This window comes from Bacillus rossius, chromosome 17 (assembly GCF_032445375.1).
Source record: "Bacillus rossius redtenbacheri isolate Brsri chromosome 17, Brsri_v3, whole genome shotgun sequence".
NCBI lineage: Eukaryota > Metazoa > Arthropoda > Insecta > Phasmatodea > Bacillidae > Bacillus > Bacillus rossius.
Window position 1 is genome coordinate 12070690 of NC_086344.1, and position 27064 is coordinate 12097753.

The 27064-nt window shown below is 40.4% G+C and overlaps 1 protein-coding gene across 1 annotated transcript in view; it reads left to right on the forward strand.

Moving 5' to 3' along the window:
• Positions 1-413: 413 nt before the first annotated feature.
• Positions 414-27064, forward strand: part of LOC134540843 (GRB2-associated-binding protein 2) — a 77977-nt gene continuing 51326 nt past the window's right edge. Inside the window, exons 1-4 of the mRNA XM_063383830.1 lie at positions 414-697; positions 18416-18544; positions 20941-21112; positions 25382-26143. Of these exons, the coding sequence (XP_063239900.1) occupies positions 620-697; positions 18416-18544; positions 20941-21112; positions 25382-26143 (1141 nt within the window). The 5' untranslated portion in view covers positions 414-619. The remainder of the gene's footprint in view (positions 698-18415; positions 18545-20940; positions 21113-25381; positions 26144-27064) is intronic.

Here is a 27064-nt window from a genome sequence, read left to right on the forward strand (position 1 = left end):
GCCAGCAAACAACCAGCATGTCATTAGCAAAGTGACCGAATGACGCCCGCCATTTCTCTACCACTCTGTCGGAAAGACCCCTGCGTCAATATAAAACATGACTACTTCATAATAATATTTTTTTTTGGAAGAAAAGCATTCCAAAATAAAATAAAAAGTTTGGCTATCATAAAAGCAGATATGTATTAATACATTTGTACCGGAAACTAACAGTGTAGGTAGATATTAAAAAGTAGTACTAATCAAAGTTTAATTAATTAAATTTGTGGAGGGGTTTAGTTTGAGTTTTGATTATTAGACATCTTTCTATATATTAAGATATTATTTATATTTCGATGAAGGCTACCACTGTATAGTTCATAACAATTCGTGGAACCAATGGAAAGCGAGTGTTGTCTACTGCACAGCTGCTGTTCTGTGGTTGTTAGAAGCAGTGAGTTTGGATTTGTTTCTGCTCGCAATGTTGTGATACGAGTTACGTGAAAATGAGAAGTTGTGCACATGATGGCTGTCAGACGTAACAATTAGTTTCGATAATGTGCGACTCTATTTGTTAACACTCGACTGCTATGTAGTGTTAAAAATAGTTGTATTTGTTACTGCGTTAGTAGAAGTGACAATGTCGAACAATAGTCTAGAAATTGTTCACGCTGGTTGGCTGACGAAGTCACCCCCCTCAAAGCCAATCTGGAGAGCTGTGAGTATTTTTCCAAACTGAAATTTTTCACTTTAAATGTATTTGATTTTCAGTGTGTACATACACTTAACCTACCATTCGTTAAATTAATTATTTACATAAATGCTGCAAGTAGATGGGTGTGCTCTGGAAGGCATAGTTGTGTAGATTAAGCCAGAGGCAAAATCAACATAGTACTAACACATGAATGGTTATAGCGATAAGTACTTAAACGACATGAAACTATAGATCACCAGCCTTGCTACAAATGACATAAACTTAACCCCATTCATTTGTTTATTTAGTTTGGTTTTAGCCTCCTAAAAAATTAATAGTGCTGTAATTGTTAGTGTAATTATAAGGAAAATAACTGTTGGTTATAAAAAATTCATAATAGTACAGGAATGCAAAATTAAATGCAGAAATAATGTATTCTGCCTTTTAAAATGGAAACATGGTGCTTATAGCTTAATGCCATCGTACAATTGTAAAAATAAAATAAAAATTAAAGTAAAGTTTTTGTATGACTTATCCAAGAATATCCTGAGAGCCTGAGTCCTGATCCTGTACACAATGTGGTTCTGTAGTACATGACGTGTGATGATTTAGTACGTCGAAAGATCATGGACATGATGAAAACTTGATGTAACAAAGAATTATGATTTTAGGGTTCATACAAATGAAAACAATTTCCACAAGACTTGATATCATTTTGTTGGAGTGTAATATTCCAGTTTCTGTTTGGCCAGGATATTTTGATGTACTGCATTAAAACAGCGAGCATCATGTACCACACAGGATGAATGTTTACAGTGATCATGCCATCAGGATCAAGGGATAAACTTGGATACATGATGGTATCACAATGTTATCTTATGCTTGTATCACACGATGGGTGGTTTCGTATGGGCTGCGCTAGAAGCTTCTAACATAGCTGCCAGCCAGGCTTCCATGGCAGCTAGCATGGATGTTTCTATGGAATAACCTAACACATCATACACATACACACCTAAGTATCACATAGCATTCACAATAAACAAGTAAACTTCGTTTATCGTGCAAATAAGTACTTTTGTTTGTACGAAAACATAAATATTTACAAAAAAATAGTACGATTTACTTTTTTTTACATATTTATTAACAATAAGATCATTTAAAAGACAGTTTTTTTTCTATTTTTTAGCTTATAGTTTCTGCTTGTTAAGTTCAATCTCTATTTACATTTATTATGTTCTAAATGTAGAAATAAATTTTATGTAATGTTTTTTAGTCATAAAGTCTGTTATGAAGTTGAACATTAATTAGAGTAGTGGCTTCTGGTAAATAATGTAGATATTTGTCAATAACATGGCTGTTCTGTTCTGTGTGCTGACTGGAAATGCTCTTTTATCTTCGGTAACAGCCTTTTCTAGAGATTGTGGGCATTTAAATGATCCAATCTCTGGAATATTAGTGTTGCCAGTTGGCCTGGATTCTTTTTCGTTTATCGTTTGTCTGTACTTTTTTTTCCACTCAGTTTCTTTACATCTGTATTCCAAAAGTGATTTTGCAGACAAATTCTTTACCAACTTCATCTTTTCTCGCCTCTTCCTATCTTTGGCCCCCTTCTTTTCTTTGAAGCTTTCACTTTTGTTTTTATCTTTATTTCTTCACACAGGTTTCTCATACGTTCTGCAGATGCAGTCTCCCCCATTAATGAAAAAAAATCTGTTTAATTATAATAAATAAGTAAATGAAAGTTAGGCCTAATACTAGTCTATCTTGATGATATATTGAAATGAACATATGCGTAACCTAGAACTCATAAGAACACTTTAGGTTAGTAACCTAATAAATTAAGTGGAAAACTGTCATGGGTGGGACAGACAAAGAATTATAAAAATTTAATGGTTTTTAATTTAACTAACTGCATGTTTTTTATTGATAGGTGTATTATACTCTGATACATACTCCCACAATAAAACAAACATAACTTATATAATTATATATTTTTTATCACAAAATAAACTTTTCTACCTTTTGCTGTCTCAGGTGGGGCACTTAAACAGCACCCCATTCAATAATAAAAATAAAATTGAAATTACTTACCTATTTAATATTTTACAAGCCCAACGTGTAGACTAAGTTTTTCACTTTAATAATATACCAACAAAAATAACCACAATTTTTGTTTATCTTTAAAAAGTAATGCAAACCTAAATGAACAAAATTAAGGTACATAATCAGGAAATTGATACCCACTGAAACTTCAAGTATAATTTTTCTCATGAATTTTTTTTTTAATATTGAACTTTAATATGTTTTGGTAATGAAATTATATATAAAATAAATATATTTTAAAAATAATTTTTTTCTTATCAGGCTCATTTTTAATGGAATGGTCCAATTCCAGCAACTCAAAAATGCTCTCTTCATAATTTTATTTATTGTTTTACAGCAAATCTGCATAAGTCTCAAATTACAGCAATTCGTTAATACAGAGATATCATTTAATTTCTCATTGCAACTAGACTTTCAAATACTGTTGAAGAAAACTGTAAGTTTTCATTTAAAAATTGTAGGTAGGTAATTTATTTCATTTTTCCAAGCATACAACTATTTAACATGGTTCTATGGCAAAATTACTTGTTCTTTAAGTGGGTGCGAAATATCAGTTATGATCAGGCATATTAACCTGTAGTTACTGCTTAAGGATATATTTTATGTCTTTTCCATTTTGTAAATGAGTCTCTGCTCTATTTTTTTTACATTAAATTCATAATTTTTTTTAAATTTTTTGGGATAAACATTTTAACTACCCCCTGCATGTTAAATATTCCCAGAAAAGCATACACATGAAAATAAAATGGAGTAATTATATAGGAGAGGAGTGCACCAAAAAAAAAAAAAAAAGCAAAAAAAAATAATCAGATTTTTTTAAAAATATTTTGTATACCATGACGTATAAAGAATAATTAAATAACTTATCTTCACAGTGACTTACTACATATAAGTAAACGTGTGTTATGTATTCAACATATCCTTCCATGATCATGCCACAGAAAAATAATTCTGCCTTATATTTCATCAAATGTAATTTTCCAAAAGAAAGTTTTTCTCTGAGAGTCATTTGCCAATAATTTTGAAATAAGTGAGGGATAATCATGCTGAACTAAGGTTATTAGTTTTTTTTTTCTTATTTCAGACTGTGTAAACATAAAATGTTTTCTCACTGGATGAGTTAGTTATTTCTTTTCATCTTTTCATTACTTTTATTTTAAGTGATTTTCCTGTAGGTAATTCAAATGTTTATCTTGCATATTGTAGTTGTAGCACACAAAAGAGGAAGGCAAGTATTCCTGGTGAGGACGGGAAGGGAGTGGAATAGGATTGAAGGAACGATACTGGATGTGAGAAGAGGAAAGGACTAAAGGAAGAGGCTTCAGAAATTGGTTGTGTAAAAAGGGCGAGGGGGGGGGGGGGGGGTTACTCCTTGCCGCAGGGCGAAAGCCCAATCACAAATGTAACAATTAATCAATCGTTTCTTGACTGATATTTACTAAACATTATGTCCAAACTGTGAAAGGTACGCAAGTTCCCGTAACTAGGAATGTTTGCGTGTAGTTTTACAGCTGTTAGATGATATTTAGATCTGTTTAGAAGATTTGAGACTGAACATAGATTGGAAGATAGATAATCTGAATAATTTGAAATGAAAAGTCCTCACACAATAGTAATGACAAAAAATTAAATACTAATCAACACAATCTTTTATATTGGGCCGTATAGCAAGTAAATTATGTGTCATGATCAGAATAAAAATAATTTGGTTATTTGTAGCACAAGACTTAGTTATTTTTTACAACAATTTTGACGAAAACCATTTAGGTGTAAAATCATATCTTTTTATTTCTAGGATAGATAGGATAGGATATTTATTGTCATAAGACAGGGTGCAATAGACATTGTCATTGGAAATACATAATAATAATATATAAATACACATTTTTAAGTTTAAAGGAAAACATCTTAACAATAATATAACTTTACACAAACTTAATTCATTAAAATTTAAATTGTTCCATTCGTCTAGTGAGTATAAAGGATTGGATATGAGCCATTGTTCTAAGATTTGTTTATACTTATCAAAAGATACTGTCCTTGCACACAAGGGTAATCTATTAAAAAAACTTACACTTACATTTTCAAAACTCATATATGATTTACATAGTAGTTTATAACTGACATCAATTAAATATCTATTTCTGGTTTTATAGTTATGTACATTATTTCTTAAAATTAAAGTTTGTAGATTACTTTTAACATACAATAAACAGTATAATATAAAAATTCAAGGTAATGTGAGTATTTTCAGATCTGAGGTGCATTCAATACAGGCTATGAATAATGATTTTAGTGATAAAATAGAGTTTTTATTGCTATGAGTTGTTATTCAGATAACTGACATGGTCACACATTTGATAAAAACTGGCTTATTTCTCACTTGAGTTAAACAAGGAAAAATCTGTTAAGAGAATTATCTGCAGTCTGAATGCATGAAGTGCCACATGAGGAAAAGTTATGTTTCCTTATGCTATCATAGGTAATTTCTGTGAAACTGTATGTCAGAGTTATTCATGAAGTTCCATCACGGTATTTTACACTAGATACTGCAAGCATTGTTGATACAGCTGCCAGCTTTACAGTTCTGCTGTTCAACACGCCTGAATGTCTCCACTTGGAAGGAGACTAAGGGCGCGGTTACACAGGAGTCTGAACTACTTCAGGTGAACATGTTCAGCTGTTGAGTGCGGTTACACACAGTCTGAACATGTTTCGTTCGAGGCCATTTCCCATTTAACTTAAACAGGTTGGCAAAGTAGTTCAGATCGACATATCTTCTACATTAGCCTCTGATTGGCTGTTTAGAATATAAACAGTCCTTTGCAGAAATTCAAGATGGAAAGTGTTCCTGGCACAAGTTTGAGTAATATTTTACCGAATGCAACAAAAAAAATCAACAGGTAATTATATATATAATTTTTTTAATAGATCCTGACCTTAATTTTCTTAAAACTGAGATACGTACTCTCGCTCAAAAAATAATAAAAAATAAGTTTAAGAATTTTTACTGTGCATGTTGTTTGAATTCCCGATTTATAAAAAAAATATTGAGCAATATGAAAACACATTCCATTTCTGCTTATAATACTGTGTAAACAAGTGAGAAAATCCCGCGTTTTCTGGATACAAAATAGAGAAGATCAACAACAGTCATTCGTTGACAGTAGACAATCGGTTTTAGAGCTGAACACACTTTTCAGCAACTACCGTGTAACCGTACACTTTCGCGTTTGTAAACGTGTTTACTTAAACATGTTCACCTGAAGTAGTTCAGGGTCCCGTGTAACCGCGCCCTAAGGCAGTATTACAGTGATGTGATCACTTGTTCGACAACTGAAGGAGGGCAAGTCTCAGCGGTGACGAGGGTTGGAAGATAATGAATAATCCACAGTATTCTACAGAGTTTAGACAGGTCTTCTTAAACCATGATTAAAAAAATAAATCATAAATCTATATTTTCATATTTTTTTTTCTGACTTATAATGGCTTAAGCTCCTAAAATTTTATGGTCTTGGTTGTTTTGTTTGGTGTCTGATGGTAGACGTTAGGTCGTCTTGGATTGGAGGTCGTCTTGGATTGGAGGTCGGTCGTCTTGGATTGGAGGTCGGTCGTCTTGGATTGGAGGTCGTCTAGGATTGGAGGTCGTCTTGGATTGGAGGTCGGTCGTCTTGGATTGGAGGTCGGTCGTCTTGGATTGGAGGTCGGTCGTCTTGGATTGGAGGTCGGTCGTCTTGGATTGGAGGTCGGTTGTCTTGGATTGGAGGTCGGTCGTCTTGGATTGGAGGTCGGTCGTCTTGGATTGGAGGTCGGTCGTCTTGGATTGGAGGTCGGTCGTCTTGGATTGCAGGTCGTCTAGGATTGGAGGTCGCCTAGGATTGGAGGTCGTCTTGGATTGGAGGTCGGTCGTCTTGGATTGGAGGTCGTCTAGGATTGGAGGTCGTCTTGGATTGGAGGGAGGTCGTCTTGGATTGGAGGGAGGTCGTCTTGGATTGGAGGGAGGTCGTCTTGGATTGGAGGGAGGTCGTCTTGGATTGGAGGTCGTCTAGGATTGGAGGTCGTCTTGGATTGGAGGGAGGTCGTCTTGGATTGGAGGGAGGTCGTCTTGGATTGGAGGGAGGTCGTCTTGGATTGGAGGTCGTCTTGGATTGGAGGTCGGTCGTCTTGGATTGGAGGTCGGTCGTCTTGGATTGGAGGTCGGTCGTCTTGGATTGGAGGTCGGTCGTCTTGGATTGGAGGTCGGTCGTCTTGGATTGGAGGTCGGTCGTCTTGGATTGGAGGTCGGTCGTCTTGGATTGGAGGTCGGTCGTCTTGGATTGGAGGTCGGTCGTCTTGGATTGGAGGTCGGTCGTCTTGGATTGGAGGTCGGTCGTCTTGGATTGGAGGTCGGTCGTCTTGGATTGGAGGTCGGTCGTCTTGGATTGGAGGTCGGTCGTCTTGGATTGGAGGTCGGTCGTCTTGGATTGGAGGTCGGTCGTCTTGGATTGGAGGTCGGTCGTCTTGGATTGGAGGTCGGTCGTCTTGGATTGGAGGTCGGTCGTCTTGGATTGCAGGTCGGTCGTCTTGGATTGGAGGTCGGTCGTCTTGGATTGGAGGTCGGTCGTCTTGGATTGCAGGTCGTCTAGGATTGGAGGTCGTCTAGGATTGGAGGTCGTCTAGGATTGGAGGTCGTCTAGGATTGGAGGTCGTCTTGGATTGGAGGTCGTCTTGGATTGGAGGTCGGTCGTCTTGGATTGGAGGTCGGTCGTCTTGGATTGGAGGTCGGTCGTCTTGGATTGGAGGTCGGTCGTCTTGGATTGGAGGTCGGTCGTCTTGGATTGGAGGTCGTCTAGGATTGGAGGTCGTCTAGGATTGGAGGTCGTCTAGGATTGGAGGTCGTCTTGGATTGGAGGGAGGTCGTCTTGGATTGGAGGGAGGTCGTCTTGGATTGGAGGGAGGTCGTCTTGGATTGGAGGGAGGTCGTCTTGGATTGGAGGGAGGTCGTCTTGGATTGGAGGTCGTCTAGGATTGGAGGTCGTCTAGGATTGGAGGTCGTCTTTGATTGGAGGTCGGTCGTCTTGGATTGGAGGTCGGTCGTCTTGGATTGGAGGTCGGTCGTCTTGGATTGGAGGTCGGTCGTCTTGGATTGGAGGTCGGTCGTCTTGGATTGGAGGTCGGTCGTCTTGGATTGGAGGTCGGTCGTCTTGGATTGGAGGTCGGTCGTCTTGGATTGGAGGTCGTCTAGGATTGGAGGTCGTCTTGGATTGGAGGGAGGTCGTCTTGGATTGGAGGGAGGTCGTCTTGGATTGGAGGTCGTCTAGGATTGGAGGTCGTCTTGGATTGGAGGTCGTCTTGGATTGGAGGTCGGTCGTCTTGGATTGGAGGTCGGTCGTCTTGGATTGGAGGTCGGTCGTCTTGGATTGAAGGTCGGTCGTCTTGGATTGGAGGTCGGTCGTCTTGGATTGGAGGTCGGTCGTCTTGGATTGGAGGTCGGTCGTCTTGGATTGGAGGTCGGTCGTCTTGGATTGGAGGTCGGTCGTCTTGGATTGGAGGTCGGTCGTCTTGGATTGGAGGTCGGTCGTCTTGGATTGGAGGTCGGTCGTCTTGGATTGGAGGTCGGTCGTCTTGGATTGGAGGTCGGTCGTCTTGGATTGGAGGTCGTCTAGGATTCGAGGTCGTCACTCGTGGGTGCTAAAGGTCGCCGCGACACGCAGGCTGTAGCTCTCGCAGGACTGAGCTCCGTGTGCTCCACCTCGGGGCAGGAAACAATTAGTCTGGACTCTGTCGGACATTAGTCGATACAATGTCATGTCTCCTGGCTGCCCTTCAAACACCTGTAGCTCTCCTCCTTTGGCATGATCTCATCATTGTTGTTTCTGACACCCCTCAGAAGACCTCGAATCATTTGTTAACATTTATCATATGGGTATAGTCAGGGAGCGGAAATGCTTCGTACACAAGCGGCCAGTCAATAAGCAGTTTGCCATTCTTGAGTGTAGGCATGTGTATGACAATTGAGGTATCCTTGTAGTTAAATGTACTGGGAAATAACGAATCTCTACCAATCTTTCAAGGGGGGAAAAAATACACACAGATGTTTGAAGAGCAGTCGGTTAGTAAAATATGCCTCGAATTGTGTGGTCTCTAGGCATTATTCATGGATTAATTTAAGTGTGTAAGATAGTACAGCAAGTTAACATCTCAACTGTATTATTAAGTGAAATTTTTTTAAAAACATTCCTGAGTTATTTGCTGAATGTGGGTATAAGTAGGCTGTATTATTACCTCAGTTCCTCACACAGAAATTTAATTTGATTCCATTTTCCCCTATTACAATCATTAAAGATAATTAATAATTTCCTTGGTTCTCTTCTTATTGATCCCACGTCTTCCAGTGATAAAACTACTCAAACTCAGCGCTTATTGCGTAGTAGTTATTGATGCCCAACTAGCATACTCTATTAGTCGATGTCATACATATAGGCTACCTTCCTTCCTAGTTCCTACCTTCTTTTCTCAAGTAATTTCTGAGTAGAAAAAATTTTGTTTAATGCCTGAATGACACACAACTATTTCACAGCCACCAGCGTAGAAGCAAGGTTGCTGGTCGGACCAAGAAATACAGAAAAATACGCAAATATAACCACACCAATATTTACACAATTAGTTGGCTTTGCTTGACTTCGATAGCGGAGATATTGACGATGTCGATGCAGTCGTAAACAAGGTACAGTCCAATCGAGGAATGAATCGATCTCTTCCAGGGTCCGAACCAGCGTTCATGTCATATGGCCGTTTTCACCAACTTCTCCTGAACACGCCTTCAGCGAGGGATTGCTCAAGTTTGGGCGATCCTTAACGTCGGTAGTCACAAAATAGGTTCTCATCATCGTAACATCCACTTAACGTAGGGATTGCTTGAGTAGGGAACGTCTTATCGTAGCATTTTCCTTCGTACAGATTTAAAGCACTAATAATTTCCATGGTGTTACGTGTTGTCACTTGATATATATTAGCCAATAAAAATATGTGAATAAAAAAAAATTGGAACGTTGATTTTGTACGCGGTATTTGGGCGTTGTTAAGAGTTTTCACACTATTTATTGTAATTGTTAGGAATGTTCAGTTTTATGTAAGCGCTTTGACTCCAGGTTGTTTTCGATATGTCACTAACCGTAATGTCTCGGACGACTATCAGGGTTGGAAAAAAAAGTCTTTTTTAAATCAAACAACTGTTTTTTTTTAGTTTGAACCAGGTTTTTTTATTATGTTGTTTAAGTTCTCGCCATGTTCAAATGAAAGCCATACAACATCCCGTTTTCTGCCACTCATGTTGAACCAGGAAATTTATATCATAAAAAGAACTGAAGTCCAGCAAATCTACACATCTGACTGGGACTTAACCACAGAAAGGGTATTTCCCCCAAAGGAAAAGGATTCTCAGTGGAATGGGTGTTCCCCGCGGATTTCCTACAGAATATTAACTTTAACTTTTTAGTATTTTTTAAAAAAGATTTTGAGGAGTATTTAGCTGGCATCATATACAATTCATCCAGATAATTTAAATGATGAGATTTGGATTAGTATATAATTTTATTGTTCCTGTGAATCACAGGAAACATTAATGAACAAACTTTTGCTGTTATTACAGTGGAATTAAACCTTTCGTTGAAAAAAAAAATCAAGATATTTTATTTGAAAATACATTATTAAATACACATATGTAAAAAAAAAGCACTTGTTGAAACCGTGTTTGAAGGCACTGTGGTAGACGCGAGCCGAGCCTGGCTAGTGCGGCAGCAGTGGAGGCCTGTGGGGTCGGCTAGATGGTCCCGGCGGGAGTTCCCGGGAGAAGGGCGCAGAAATAACCCGCCTCCCGCGGCACTGCCCCCTGCCGGAGTCCCGAGGCCCGCCAGCCCGCTGTTGCCGGCCGGGTCGTCACCATAACGCCGAATGTCAAAATTGACCACAACGCCGACAGCTAGAAAACTGCTGTGTACCACAACGCCGAAATAACAACTGAACGAATTTGTGTGTGTTTCTTAAATGTACCTTAACGCCGAAATACCACAATCAAACCTCCCTAACCTAATTTAACCTAGCCTATCATTGCCTAACCTAACCTAGTCTAACCTAACCTTTGTGGCAGTCCTGTAATGACATTTTTCGGCGTTAGTGTATTTCAACGTTGTGGCACACAGCAGTTTTCTAGCTGTGGGCGTTGTGGTCAATTTGGCATTTCGGAGTTGTGGTGCGTCCCCTTGGTGGCTCTAGCATCCCCCCCCCCTCCCTTTACCTTCTGGATGTAAGAAGCGACTGTGAAACTGGTTCCATGTCGCAAACATGTCTCACGGAGGACTGCTTACTGCACGCATGCATGCCGAAGTATGGGCAGTGCACAATTTTTTTCCTTTTTTTTTCACCCTAACCCAACTCAAAGCTATGAGTGTGCGGGAGAGATCTGGGTAGGGAGAGACTCTAAGTGCGTCTCAAGCAGAAGGCCATACGCTTTAAACATGCAGGGTGTTAGCCATGCAGGAGAGGTAGCATGCATCATGTGCTAGGAGGGGATTAGCCAGCCATGACTAATTCCCCTCGCTGACTATCCTAGACTAAAAAACTATATACGTTGGGCCCAGGTAAAACCTGCGTAGACACAGGGGAATACCCTGGGCTCATCAAGCGCGGCTCCAGAAGGGGGGAGGTGGGGGGGGGGTGATAGCCCCTCCCGAGACCAATTTCATTGCTTAGTGTATGTTTATGTTTACTTAAATATGTATTTAATTTCACATGTTAAACTTTTATCTCATCGAAAGTTGCATGGAGCTACCAAGGTTCTGTATTTGAAACCTGTAATTTGTAAATAATATTCCAAGGCCAATATCTGACCACTTTCACTTTTTTTTTTTGCAACTACGACCTTTCTTCGTGCGGTAGCCCCCTCCCGAAAAGTCATCCTGAAGCCGCCATTGGGGCTCATTCGTGCGGGGTGCAAAGGTCGTGCATTGCGCTTGCAGGTCGGTTTGCGGGAAACAGAAGGATGGATCTGTAGACAGAGTTGAAAAGAGTCTACCATGCGGGGGTCGAGAAACAAGCACCGTACCAGTAGATGACGTATCGGTGAGCCCCCGAACTCCGGTTGGGAAGCCTTCTTTTCACAGACGAGAGAGCCAAATGTCCCATCTTGCATCTTCGGTTTTTTTTTTGTTCATTGTAAAAGGTTAGGTTAGCTACATTATAAATACTTTAAAAACATCGTGGACGGTTGATTTGAGTTAGGATAGCTACATTAAAGATACTGTGAAATCGTGTAAACGGTTTCCTAGCGCTGGATAGCTACATATTAAAAAGTTATTTGCTAAGCAACCATGAAATGATTTTACAGTATTTTTAATGTAGCTATACTTACCTAACATAACCAACCGTCCACAATGTTTTAAAGTATTTATAATGTAGCTAACCTATCCTAATCGACCGCAAAATTTAATGCCACGCCGGTTTATACAATGAGATAGAACGGGGGGGGGGGGGGGTAAAAAAGCGAGCATGAACTTCGGGCGTGGCTCTCTCGTCTGTGAGATGAAGGCTTCCCCCGCGCAGGTGTATGCGGGAAGCTCATACAGGACCTCGGCTGGGGTGGATCTTCGGGCAACAGCAGGTGCGGTTGGAACCTTGTCTGGAGGGTTCCGACCACGGGGGGAGAAACTCCAATTACCGAGACTGAGACCTAGTTTTTTTTGAAGTAGTTATGGGCCCGTCCGCTAGATGGTAGTTTCCATAATACATTGCTGACATAACTACATTAATTTATTAGGAGAAGTAATGTACAAGCTATTGCCAGGCAAACACAACCGGCGAAAATTCACCCTACTTAGGTAGCCACTAATTTTGCGGTGTGTAATAAAATGAGTTTTTGCACCTCCTACTCCTTTATTTATTACATGACGGTTTATTACAAAACAGCATTAAGTATTTTCGCATCGATTAAATTAGTTTGGCGCCGCCAAGGAGATAACTTAATACAAAAAAAAAAAAAAAAAACGCATGTTTTACATTATGACAATTTTTTCCCCCTCTGTTCCCATGAGGCCATTGTGGTAGTATCCCGCGCCCCCGTAGAGGTACAGACCTCCCGAGTGCCTGGCAGCGGCGCTGACGGTTGGTTTCAGCCGGAGCGAGCAGTTGAGACCTGCCGGTGTCACTGGAGTGTTTCCCCGCCGAGGTACCGTCTGTCGGCCCTGTACTAGGCTGTGGCGCTCCTCTCTCCCGGAGCAAGCCTGGAGGGTTCCCTGTACGCAGGCAGTGGCGGAGCCAGGGGGGGGGGAGGTTTAGGGGTTCAAACTCCCTCCCTCCCCCTTAGCAACAAATATTTAATTAATTTCTTATTCATCAATCAAACAAAATTTAATATTAAAATTAATAAAAAAAAATTACCATTACAATATTTAAATTTAAGTACCGAAAAGTGCTAAAATAGCACTATTTTACACATTAAAATCCAAATTTTCCCCGGGGGAGGACCCCCGGACCCCCCGCTTTAATACGGGGGGGGGTGGCCATGCTTCTTAACACCCCCCCATACACAAATCCTGGCTACGCCACGGTACGCAGGGACTGGGAAAATTCGCGTTTTGTATTACCTCTAGGATAGACTCCGCGACCCTGTGGAAACTCGGACAAACGTCACTCTGGTTCATTGGCTGCTTGACTTGTGAGCAGTCTCAACTGGGTATCTCATGATTGGATGCATCTTTGATCGAGGGGTCTCTTAATTGGCGCACAGACTCTCCAGTTAAATAGTGAACCAATAGCAGAAGCATGACGAAGGTATAATTGTATGAATTTTAGCTTAACACGAAAAGAATGCGCGAATTTATCCGGTCTCTGCCTGTACGCAGTGAGCGGCGATACAGCTCTTGTTCACTAGCCTGGACAGCTGGGAGAGGTTACGGAGGGGACGCACCACAACGCCGAAAACCATAACGCCGAATGCCAAATTGACCACAACGCCGACAGCTAGAAAACTGCTGTGTACCACAACGCCGAAATACAGTAACGCCGTAAAATGTCATTGCAGGACTGCCACAAAGGTTAGGTTAGGCTAGGTTAGGCTAGCCTAGGTTAGGTTAGGTTGTGGTATTTCGGCGTTAAGATACATTTAAGAAACACGCACAAATTCATTCAGTTGTTTTTCATTTTGCTCCTGTGGCCCCCTCACCGCACCTAAATTTTTCGGCGTTGTGGTACACAGCAGTTTTCTAGCTGTCGGCGTTGTGGTCAATTTGGCATTTCGGCGTTGTGGTGCGTCCCCCATGTGCACTTCTTAACTATGAATTTACATACCACTGACTCAGTCATCGTTATCACATTGTTTGCTGCAAATTGTATCCGAAGGTATTTTATCGTGTCCCTCCAGTTGTATCTTATCTCATCTCATCCTTCCGACTTTTGCCTTTTGCCCTGTTTGGCCGAACCAGTCAGAACGTGTTTGTTGTTGTGATTGGCGTGCCGGCAGCTAATACACGAAACACGGACGAGGCTACAAGAGTTATGACACGCGTCTGGACCTTAAATGCATGAACCTACTCCGTTCGTCGTTACTTCATGATACGGTTTGCATTTCCATCACAAGAACTCGTTTCATGTTTCTTGGCTGTCAAAATCGTAACAAATTTGAGAATTTTGAAATGCCAGGTGAAATTAATTAATATTTTCTGAAAGAAATCCAAACGATTTCTTGAAGTAGCCAGTGGCACTGCAATTAAACCTAAAAAAGTTTCAGTTTTGCAATAAATTAAATTCTCCTTATTTGTACAACCCAAAAACGTTATAAATGTAACTTTGACTGTTAATTGTGCAAAAAGTATGCGCTGTATATATTTTTCCTCTCGTGAAAGTTAACAATTGAAAAAGTCTACAAGTTTATCTGTAATTACATACTTAAAATATCAAATCTTGACCTGAAGTGGGAGGCACCCCCTTAATGATCTCGATGCCAGCAGGACTCTGAACCCTGATTCAGTCACTATCTCTCGGGTGTTCTGTTGTCAGTTTGCCTCACATGCATAGTTGCCAAACTATTAGTGAGTTGGCTCCATTGTCGACCGGCAGTTTGCTCGGTCGGAAGTCAACTATAAATTATTTTGTTACATGTCAGTTGGTTTAAATAGACGTGTTGGAAATATAGGCCACGTTAAAACTGCTCGATAATCAATTTGTGCGCCTCAGTACTCGAAGACGGTTTTTTTTTTGCGGCCGGGGGGGGGGGGGGAGCAGTATAAACCTAATTTTTATTAACTTCATTTTATAAAAAAAAGTACTTTATTATTTTACCTATTAATAAACTTTATTTAATTATTGAAAACATTTCGTCACTTATCTTCAGTTTTTGTAGCCTTACAGTTTTGTTGGTTCAAAGTCACGAGGGCGTCCGTAAGTTACATGAGGCGTTTAGAGTGGGGAGGGGTTCGAGACTAATCTCACCCAGTCTAATGGTGGGGGGGGGGGAGGGGTCCCTTGGCAAATATCACTTTATTTCCCCCCCCTCCCCCCGCAAGAAACAAGTGTAAAATTGCGAGAGAAAAAATGGATTTAATTAAGTGAAGCATGTTTCTCCATTGAAGTATGGCTGAATCCTACACAATATTACTTATCGCGGTTATGCGAACGCCACAAAGTCGCTCTTGAGCCCACACGGGAGTCCCCGTGGACTGAACCAGAATGAATGTTCTTTTACAGTGATTCCAGACTACGTTCTTTTTTTTTTTTTTTTTTAGAAAATTGGTTGTCTGTAAAGTCGGTTTACGGAAGATAGTTTAACGTGACGACGTCATAACAAAACATTGGTGAAATGATTGCATACTTTTATGAATAAAATTGAATCATTTTTATTGAATTATCACTATTTTGTATGGATACAAAGAAGGAGTGAAATGAAATCTACAATTTAATTGATAAATTTACTTTTATTTGCACTCATTAATTCAAATATGTTTATTACTTTAACGAACAGATTATTTTAACTATAACTTTTATACATGTTTGCTATTTAACTTGTTCCAATCTGTGTTATTCTGTTAAGGATAGGACGATGATAGGAAAAGTAGGAAACGAATGGGAGTGTTTCAAGTTTAATGTGCCTCGAAAAAGTCAAATCGATGGTTGGTCCAATCGAGTGGAAGAGAGATAGATGCGGCGCAAGCGTACAATGAGCGTAACGCGACAATGAGTCATCCTTTTTCGTGCGTGCAGCCGGCGTTCATCGATTTATTAGACGTTATCACGTCAAAAAAAAAAGTTCCCGATATCACGTTGCGTCCGTGATTCATAGCTCTTGTTCAGAAGATTGTTACGAATGCTGCCCGCTAGATAACAGGAAATAAAACCGGAGACAAACCCTGATCGGACATTGTCCCCCGCCTTTCCCGCAACGTACAATCGGTGTGCAAAGCTTTGGGGGGGGGGGGGTGCGTTTAAATCACTGAAGATTATCCGGGTCGGGTCTGTTTGCGGAAAGATTTTAAGACTAGGCTGAGGGTGGATGAGTGGATATGTTTCCGTATTCCGATTTTCAAACTGTACTCTTAAGAAGAGTGGAAAAAATGACCATAAAACGTGTGTTTTCAGGATAATCTGTAGGCATGAAAACATCTGGTAGAGATTGTTGAAAGCACTCGAGAGACTTATCGCAGTTTCATCTTCGTTCCCCCCGCAGTGCAGTGATACGGTCACCACTCGGGAAGCCATCATTTCACAGACGAGAGAGCCACACCCGACGTTCCCCGAAGTTCATGCTCGCTTGTTCTATCTCATTGTATAAACCGGTGTGGGATTAAATTTTGCGGTCGATTAGGATAGGTTAGCTACATTATAAATACTTTAAAACATTGTGTATGGTTGGTTATATTAGGTAAGTATAGCTACATTAAAAATACTGTAAAATCATTTTATGGTTCCTTAGCAAATAACTTTTTATTATTTAGCTATCCAGGGCTAGGGAACCTTTTACGTGATTTCACAGTATCTTTAATGTAGCTATCCTAACCAAATCAACCGTCCACAATGTTTTAAAGTATTTATAATGTAGCTAACCTAACCTAATTGACCATTAGTTATCAGGAGTTACAATGAACAAAAAAAAATAACCCCGAAGATGCACGATCGGGCGTTTGGCCGTCTCGTCTGTGAAAATAAGTCTTTCCGTCACCACTCTAGCCTCATGGTTGTCCAGAAACGACACCAGAGCATCCCGCCTCACTGTCGCAGATACGCCCCATGTGCGAACCGTCGGTATCCGCCCTGAAGCAAGCAACCATCAGCGGGTTTCTGATTTTTGCCGGATTTCAGGATGACGCACCATGGAACGCTTGGTTGAAAACCTTTTACTGTAGTTTCAGCAGTGGCGGACCTGGACTCTTGTGGGCCTGCGCTGTTGGCAATGCTTCTGAGAAGGGTCTTATCAGCCGGGAGAGGGGAGACAGATATGAAAGTAACCCCTGAGATAAACGGGGTGTGTGTTCGGGGGCCCTCACTAGGACAAGTTTTTTAAGCCAATTTTAAACTTAAAATTTCGACGACGATATTCTAGTATATCAAAAAAAATATTCAATATCCTCATCCTGTTTAATTAATCACACACTGGTTTAGTTTATGGATTCTGACGATCGAATTCCGGTGAAATTACGTCATCAGGGCCATAACTAGACTCATCTTGACGCCCCCATATTTTTATTTTTTTTCAAACCAACCGAACGTAAACCTTTCCCGACAATACCTCGTATTGCCACCACATATTAATGCCTCTATTCCAAATTTTTTTTTTGATTCAGCTTAGATAGTAAATAAATAGATTTATTTGCATTTAATTTTTTAATACATCGCAAGTACGTGAAAAATACCAATTTTTAAATATTTCACGATATGTATGTTTGTATATTTAAATATCAGTATTATATGTCCCAACATTTTTTTGTGCTTTTACACTATGTTATTCAAGTATATTTATGGTAGTAAAAATTACTCTGTCAATTTAGCGACCCCCCCCCCCCCTCCAATGGCGGCTTCAGGATGACTTTTCGGGAGGGGCTATCGCACAAAGAAAGGTCGTAGTTGCAAAAAATTAAAGTGGTCAGACATTGGCCTTGGAATATTATTTACAAATTACAGGTTTCAAATATAGAACCTTAGTAGCTCCATGCCAGTTTCGATGAGATAAAAGTTTAACATATGAAATTAAATATTTAAGTAAACATAAATGTACACTAATCAATAAAATTGGTTTGGGGAGGGGCTATCGCCCCCACCGCCCCCCTTCTGGAGCCAAGCTTGCCTCCGCTTGGCACAAGCCTGGTCTGTCCCCACTCTAGTTACGTCCCTGTACGTCATTATATAAGGAAATATAACTTTTTATAGTGTGAAATCATTGAAACTCAATTAAAATGGAAGGGTATGTATTGGTTGGCACCTTAATTAATTTGCTATTAACAATTTAATTCTTCCTTCTACCATGTCCATAATTTTTTTTACATTAAAAAAAGAGGGAAAAGAATGAAACCCTGCTGTGGGTTGCCCGGGTTGCCCCGGCCTGGAGCCCCCTGGAGAGGAGTGGACGTGAGGGCAGTCGGGACTGCCCGGTGACAGGGCTCCGGCGTGTGGTTTCAGCGCTGGCGCAAGCGGTGGTTCGTGCTGCGCCACTCGGGCGAGCTGCCGGGGCAGTACTGCCTGGAGTACTACACCGACCACAACTGCCGCAAGCTCAAGGGCAAGATAGACCTGGACCAGTGCGAGCAGGTGGGCATTCACTCTTCACTCTTCACTCGTTGCCTCCCGCTTCACGTCAACATCTCATATTATAAACTTGTAGACTTTTTCAATTGTTTAACTTCCACCAGGGGCGTAGCCATGAGGGGGGGGGGTTAGGGGTTCAACCCCCCCCCCCTCCCTCAGCACCAAATCTTTAATTAAATTTATTATTCATCACTCAAACAAATTTCATATTAAAAATTAATAAAATTTTTACCATTACAATATTTAAATTTAAGTACCGAAAACTGCTAAAATAGCACCATTTTACACCTCAAAATCCAAATTTTCCCGGGGGAGGACCCCCGGACACCCCGCTTTAATACGGGGGGGGGGGCATGCTTCCTAACACCTCCCCATACACAAATACTGGCTACGCCACTGGTCAACATGTCATATTTACAGTAATCTAAATCTAATATATATAAAAAATGCTTTGTTAGTATGTAAATACACAGTTTTCTCAATCACCACCAACCCCCAATCAACTTCCCGTTGGTCTCCATGTGGGTAGTAAGGGAGTTTGGTCGCGGTGGGTGGCGAAAATGTTAAAACGTATATTTCTGTCATTTTCTAACGCATGAGGACTTCTGAAAAAATCTCAAAAATTTCTTGAATGGTCTAGAAAGTTCCAAAATGTGTAAAACGGTTATAATTGATCTGGAATGTTCTAGAAAGTTCTAGAAATATCTGGAACGATCTAGAAAATTCTAGAATGAGTGCAAACTATTATAATCGATATAGAATGTTTGAGTAAGTTCTACAAATTTCTGGCTTCATCTAGAAAGTTCCAAAATGTCCAAAACTCTTATTATCTAGTTAGAATGTTCGAGAACGTTCTAGAAACTTTTCTTTAAGGGGTGCCTCCCATTTCACATTTACAAATAAACTTGTAGACTTTTCCAATTGTTTAACTTCCATGAAATGAAAAATATATAAAACCCCATCCTTTATGCATGATTAGCTGCCAAAGTTACATTTCTAACGTTTTTGGGTTAGTACAAATAAAAGAGAATTTAATTTTGTTGCAGAACTGAAATTTTTTTCAGGTTTAACTGCAATGCCACTGGCAACTTCAAGAAATGGTTTTGAATTTCGTTCAGAAAATATTAATTCATTTTTACCTGGCATTTCGAAATTCTCAAATTTGTTTCGATTTTGACGGCCAAGAAACATGAAATGAGTTTTTGTGATAGAAGTGCAAACCGTATCATGAAGTAGCCAGTGGCATTGCAGCTAAACCTAAAAAGTTAAAATTCTGCAATAAATTAAATTATCCTTATTTTTACAACCCAAAAATGTTAAAAATGTAACTTTGGCAGCTAATTATGCAAAAAGTATGTGCGGTTTATATTTTTCATTTTGTGAAAGTTAAACAATTGGAAAAGTCTAAAAGTTGATCAGTGGTTAATATAAATATAAAATCATGACCTGAAATGGGAGGCACCCCCTTAAACTAACTGAAAATGCTTGGCTGCGAGAGGAATTAAAGTCATCACACACTTCAGAATAGAGAGAAATGATTATAAACTAGTGTGAAGGTTTTACAGTTTCTGATTGCTAAGTCAGTTCTTAAAGGACTGTTATCTGCTCTCTCAGAAGTCATCTGCATGTTGAGTGGTGGTTCTTATCATCCCCTGTCATCAAAAGATTAAATAACTACAATGGTTACACTTTCAGTACAGTGATTTTTTTTTACGTAGCTTACACTGGCTTTTTAAGTGCTTCTGAAAGATAAGCACATAACACAATATTGTTAAATTTTTTATACATTTTTTTATGTTGTTTACTGTTCGTAGGTTTGCATCTGGAATTTCTTTTTTATGACAATATTTCGGTACCGTACAGTCATAAACCAATAATTATCCTACATCTACTTTTTCTAAAGAAGTAATTTCTTGTAAAATCAAATGCATGTGTTTTAATGCAAATTCTGTAGCCATTTACATACAAGTATGTGTGTTTATGTGTGCTGTACTTCAATTGCTATATTAGTAGTTAACATGGATGGTTTCATGGTCACTTTGTGAGAGCTGGTGTTCTGTGTTCTCGGAGCTGGGTAAGGCATACAGTGTGTGCTATGTTAGTCACGTCTGCAGACAACTTGAAACTCCGGTTGTGTGGTCACGTCTGCAGACAACTTGAAACTCCGGTTGTGCGGTCACGTCTGCAGACAACTTGGAACTCCGGTTGTGCGGTCACGTCTGCAGACAACTTGAAACTCCGGTTGTGCGGTCACGTCTGCAGACAACTTGGAACTCCGGTTGTGCGGTCACGTCTGCAGACAACTTGGAACTCCGGTTGTGTGGTCACGTCTGCAGACAACTCGACAGGGCAGATCGCTGGTGGCTCACGGCCGACGGCTCGGTGCTGGCTGGTTGCAGGTGGACGCCGGCCTCAGGTTCGAGAACAACAAGCAGAAGTACCAGCACATGTTCGACGTGAAGACGCCCAAGAGGATATACTACCTGGCGGCGGAGTCCGAGGACGACATGAACAAGTGGGTGGAGTACGTGTGCCATGTGTGCGGTCTGAAGGCCTACAAGGAGGATGAAGGTACGTTCCTGCAGTGACTTCTCAGGTGATGTTGGGTTGGGGCCGAGATGGTCGGACACAGCCGGTGGGTTTTATAGGAGTGTTCCCGGTACCACCACCCATGGGCGTCGCATGGATATATTTTTTTGGGGGGGGGGGGGGACTGCAATTGATTTAGTTGTTGAGGAATATCCATCCCCTGGGAAAAAAGCGGGGAGTCCGGGGGTGCTCCCCCGCGAAAATTTAAGGTTTGAAGGTTCCAAAAGGTGGTTTTTAGGCATTTTTCTTTCCTAAATATTCTAATTATAGTTGGTTGCAATATATAATATATTTTTTTATAATAAATATTTACAGAGAACAAATTTGTAAAAACACAGTGCTCACATTACCACGATTGGACTAAATGCACCATGCGCAACATATGGGTTGTATCACAGAAATCATATTAATAATATAACCACGAAACTAAATATATTGTTGGAGGGGATGAAATTGAAGACTTTTATTATTGGGGGACGGACGGACGTGTGTCCCCCCCCCCCTCCCGGTTGCGACGCCCATGCCACCACCCATTCATTACATCTCATTAACCCTCATCGTATCCACCCCGGTGTCTTTAAGTCGTTAAGATGTAAATTTATTTATTCATTAATTCACATTTTAATATTGCATGTATTGAGATTACTCCTCATGTTTAGCTATATTCATATTTCTTAAAAATATATTTTCATTACAATGTATATCTTCCAATGTTTAGCTGCCATTTGTTTAAAATGAAGGTGTTATTCATAACTAGGATTCTAATTGAGGTTTTTATTCTGTGTAACTTATATGTATTCATCAAAGTCGTAATGTTGCTAATATTTCGGTGAAGTAATGTTGCCAGTTGTGTAGTATTTTAAGATGTCCTTCAAGTGAACAGTAGGCCTGTATGAAGCTTTGACTAAGTGATTTTATTGAAGCTCTTTTTAATATTATATTTGATTTCGCCAGGAAATTTGCTATTCGTTTAAATTAAAGTTTTGGTTGATACAGAGCTTCACATTTGTTGCAAGGCTTTAAAACATTCGCTTATGAAAATATTTAGGTTTTTATTCTCTTTTTTTTTGTATATGTTTTGCTTGAATAATGTTGGTTATTCAAAACTTTGAAAAATGGGCACTTCAGTAACTTTTATGAATGCTTAATGTTAATATCATGCAAATTTATTTTGTAATTTTTATTGAATGGTGTTATACATAAAGCCCACTTAGTTAATCACTTAATCAGTTCAGACATTCCAAACATTAATTTTTTTTACTTGAATCATATATTTTACAAAATAAGTGTAATACAGCTTTGTCGATTTGATATTGGCTTCGCATAATAAAACTAGTAATTGAACAATCTAGTGAAAAGTCTTACAGTTGTGTCTGTCACCAAAGTGAGGTCATTAGGGGTCAATAAATAATTTATATACACACATACATTTTACAAAAAGTACAACTGTTGTACTTGAGGTTACTTCACCTAATGCGAGAAAACTCCATTTCACGAGATCAAAATACTTGTTAAAGTCTTCCTAATCTAATCCTGTGAGACACAGTAGATTGCTTGCAAATCTATCTGGCACTCACATCTGATAAGAACATTGTCATGTTATTTATATTCACCTCCAAGGTCAGATGTCTCTATCTCATCTTAGTTACTAAGAATTACTCATTGAAGCATGCCTTTCCTTTATATTTTCACATGGTTTTTTTTTCCTCAAAATATTTTACTTAAACACCATTAAAATTTATGCAGAATTTTCCTCTTTAATAACTTTGCTTATTCTCTTGAATAGTGTAATAATTTAAATGAAGATATACTTCCTTTTACCATCAGAGATCACAAAACCAGCTCGTTTGTCATTGAAAAGAAAATGTTCAACAGTCGAATGATTTATTACATCAAAGTTTTGATGAATTCCATAGCTGTTATTGTGTCGCCAGTTCTCACTCATTCTTATATTACATAAAACAAAAATACGCTCTGAAACATGACTTTCTTAAATCGCCATTTCTATAACTTTGAATTTTCTCTCTGCCAAGTTCGAGGCAGTCGTTGATTGCCGTTCCATGTTTTTGGAAAGTTATTCTCAGTTTATTCTTTTCAACTGCTTAATCTTAGAACTGCTGAGTCACAGAGTCACAGAATTTAACTGTAATGAGCATTGTAGCTGTCTGTCCAGTGCAACTCTGGATTTGCTGTAACTTGAACAAATTGGTGTAGTGCCCCTTGCGTAGGTCCACTTCCCATGCAAGACTGGAACCAGTTTTGCCAACAAAAATGCAAGTTTTGCACCAATGATAGGAAACTAACGCGAAGGAGGAACTTCTTTTTCTAACCCACTGCTGGCTACTGGGTGCCTATCATTATTGCATACTACAAGTCCATGCTCTTAGCTTCTCACCAGAAAAACAGTTTGGCTCTGAGTGGCTCTCTGACATAACTGCCTCATGTTGTGTGTGCCGTAAGACATAGAACTTTCCGGCACATACTAGCTAATAATCTAATAACTACTGTACCATTGTTCTCTTAGTAAACTTTTCAAGTCACCTTTTTTTTTTTGACAGAATAACAATATCTGCATATTATAAGCAACATGGGGTTTTAAAAAAAATAAATATATGTAGTGAAAAAGTATTAACTCCTTATTTGGTTTGTAGGGGAGGGGGTAGAGGTTCTAATTGGGTTCTGGTAGAGCAACTCAGTGCAGCAAGAGGAAATTCTATTACTCACTGGGTCGTGTGATTTCATTCCCATACAGCAATTTTGTGGGTATGACTTCATACTTGAATACTTATCCTAAGGATTTAAAAATTAATTAAAAAATAACTTAAGACTAAGTTCTATAAAAATATTTACACTGACAATTTAGGAACTCACTTTACATAAGAGAAAGTAATCGTTCAGTCAACAAGGTACGAAGAAACGTAAGACAGTCGCTTCGCACAGACCTTGAGCGTCGGGGGGAGTGTCGGAAATTTCAATTTGATTTAAAGAGACTCCTCTAAACGACAGAAATAATTTGCCCTATCTGCACGTCAGGAGCGCACCCGTGTGGCGAATAAAAGAGAAGCCTGCACGGAGTCCCCACTGTGAAGTCATAGAATTAGATTTCGAAAACCCTGGACAATTTTAATACATTACAATATAAAGGAATCACTTGAGTTGCCCTAAATGAATTGCACAGCTGAAATTTCGGAAGTAATAAGTCAATATTAATGACTACGTCATTACGTAATTCTGATTTCTTTAATACAAATTTATTTACGTGAGTGTTTTTAACTTTTTTGACTTGTAATTAAATTTAAATAAATTTATTCCATATAAATATTAGTTAACTTATGAAGTAGGATTAGCATTAACCTTTAACCTAAATATTTTCAGTTGTTTTAGTAATTTATAAGTGTTCTCCTCTAAAATGTAATCAGCGGTACCCAAACAGCTAACCATGAAAGTAAAAATATGCAACATAAGTTTGGTTTTAATGATTTTTAATGTCATGAAATTCAAATCACTTGAAATGTCGAGAATTTGAACATGTCGCGTTAATATTAAATAATAATCTAGATTATGCACAGCAGACTTACTAAGAACAAGATACTGAGACTCAAACAATCACGCTTTGTCTATTACTATTGCAAATCAGTCATTTCTGATCTGACAGTAAAAGAATTTAAAAATGGAGTAAATGTCCCCAATGATTAAAAAAAATTACTGCTTTTAAACAACAATAAATGTGGAATTTTTTACGTAAGTCTATGAAAACAATAACTATATGTCAAAAGGGACATAGTGTTGCTATTACAAGAAACTTGGTCACTTTTTTTCTCATGGTCACAACAAGGAGTTTGGAGTAGTGGTTTTAACACCAATACACTTGCATGTATTTCTGGCACGTGATACAAGGGAGACAGTTGTATCGAAAGGAAAGGGTACATTGATTAAACTTGAATGCCTGTGTGGGAATAAGGCGAGCGAACCGACGGCCGCTGTGGAGCAAACACCTTAAATGAACTGTTCCCGGGACCTCTGCCTGGCCCTCACCCGGGAAACTGCCCTTTCGCGATACGATTGCCAGCTTTCTTGCCATCCACCACCTCCTCAAGTCAAGTACAGAGGTTTGTTTATAGAGTCAAGTTCTGTATATTTAGCTACTGAACAGATGTAAAGATGAACTAATGTTGTGTGCATAAAGTGTCGAACGTGTACGCAGTGAAGCGATGTAGCAGTGAGCGGCGGGCTTGTGCTTGTTGCGAGCAGACAACGGGGCGGAGAACGGGGAGGCGGAGGCCCCGGCGCCCCGGGAGGACTCCCCGCCCACGTCGCCCGCCAGCTCCGTGTCGGGGCCCTACATCCCCATCAGCGAGTGCATCTCGGGCATGCCGCTGTCCAGCCCCGGCGGCCTCAGCGACTTCAACAAGCACGTGGCCAACGGCACGGGGCCGCCCGCGGCGCGCCCCGAGTTCTACGACGCCCCGCGCAAACTGCTGCCGCCCGCGGCGCCCTCGCCCTCGCCCGTGCCGGCCGTCAACTGGGACACCTTCCCCGCGGGCTGCGAGGACCTGGGCTCGTGGAGCGTGATGCGTCGCTTCGGCCGGCTCACCATCGTGGACTCGGCGGCGCCCCCCCGGCCCCCCAAGCCCCAGCGCCCGGGCAGCGAGCCCCCCTCCCCCTCGCCCGGCGCCGCGGACGGGACCTACGACTGCCCGCGAAGCCACCCGGCGCCCCACTGCTACAGCAACGCCGCCCCCGGCGCCGGCCGCGTCTTCTGCTACGAGTTCGCCGACGGGGAGCCGCCCCCCTCGCCCCTGTCGGAGACGTCGAGCGCGGGCGGCGCGGTGTACTCGAACCTGCCCAGCCCGCACGCCCCCGCGGTGGACCGCGGCCTGAAGCCGGGCCGCCGCACCTCGGACTCTGCCTCCGTCACCTCGGAGCCGTCGCCCTCGCCGGTGCCCGGACCGCCCAGCGTCGACCGCAAGCTCAAGCCGCTCCGCAGGCTGGGCCACGCCTCCGTCGCCCCAGGTACAGCACGCTCCCGGTCACCGCGGATGATCCGCAAAAGAGCCGTAAATGGGGGCATGTGTCGTTTTGCCTAAAGGCGTTTTGCCTAATTTTAGGCAAATTGCCGTCAGGCAAATCACTGTTAGGCAAATCACCGTTAGGCAAAACGCTATTAGGCAAATCAGAGTTAGGCAAAACACCGTTAGGCAAAACACCTTTAGGCGAAATGACTTTAGGCAAATCGCCGTAACGAATTCATGTTTAGGCAAACCGCCATTAGGAAAATCGCCTGTTACTCGAAAATGGGAAACATTAATTTCAACTTAAAAACCTAAAAATTTATGTGCAGTAAAAGATACAACTAACACTAAAAAATTTTTTAAATGATGCTAAATTTTTTTGTATTTTAATGAATATTTAACATAAAATACATTTCAGTAAAGTAAACATAAAAGTGGTCAACCATACGATTAGAAACAAAGCGGAACAGAGACAAAAATAGCAACGCATGCCAGCCTACTGCATGAGTTCCTAGAAGGCCTGTGGCGTTTTGCTGTACACTGCACACAATACACTCGTCAGTAGAGTTCAAATTTGCTCGCTTGTGATAAAATACAGTTTTACATATGTGCTGTATTTTTTCGTAGCATGCGCGGGATAATAGGGAGTTTACTGTATACCTAAATCAAATTTTTGTCAAAAACTAAAGAATAATTTATTGTCTTTATGTTCACTTCTTATATCATCTGTGTTTGTAGCTCTTTTGCTGAGGGAGGGGTTCATCCTGTTGCCCAAGAAATTTTACAGATTCACCTTCTACTGATTGGGGAAAGAGCCGTTGTCTCAACATATCCCGACAAGCCACCCCTGTTTCGGTAGCTTCAGAAAAACAAAATGGTCCGTTCACTTGACTTCGGGACAGTGTGCAGGAAACGTTTAATT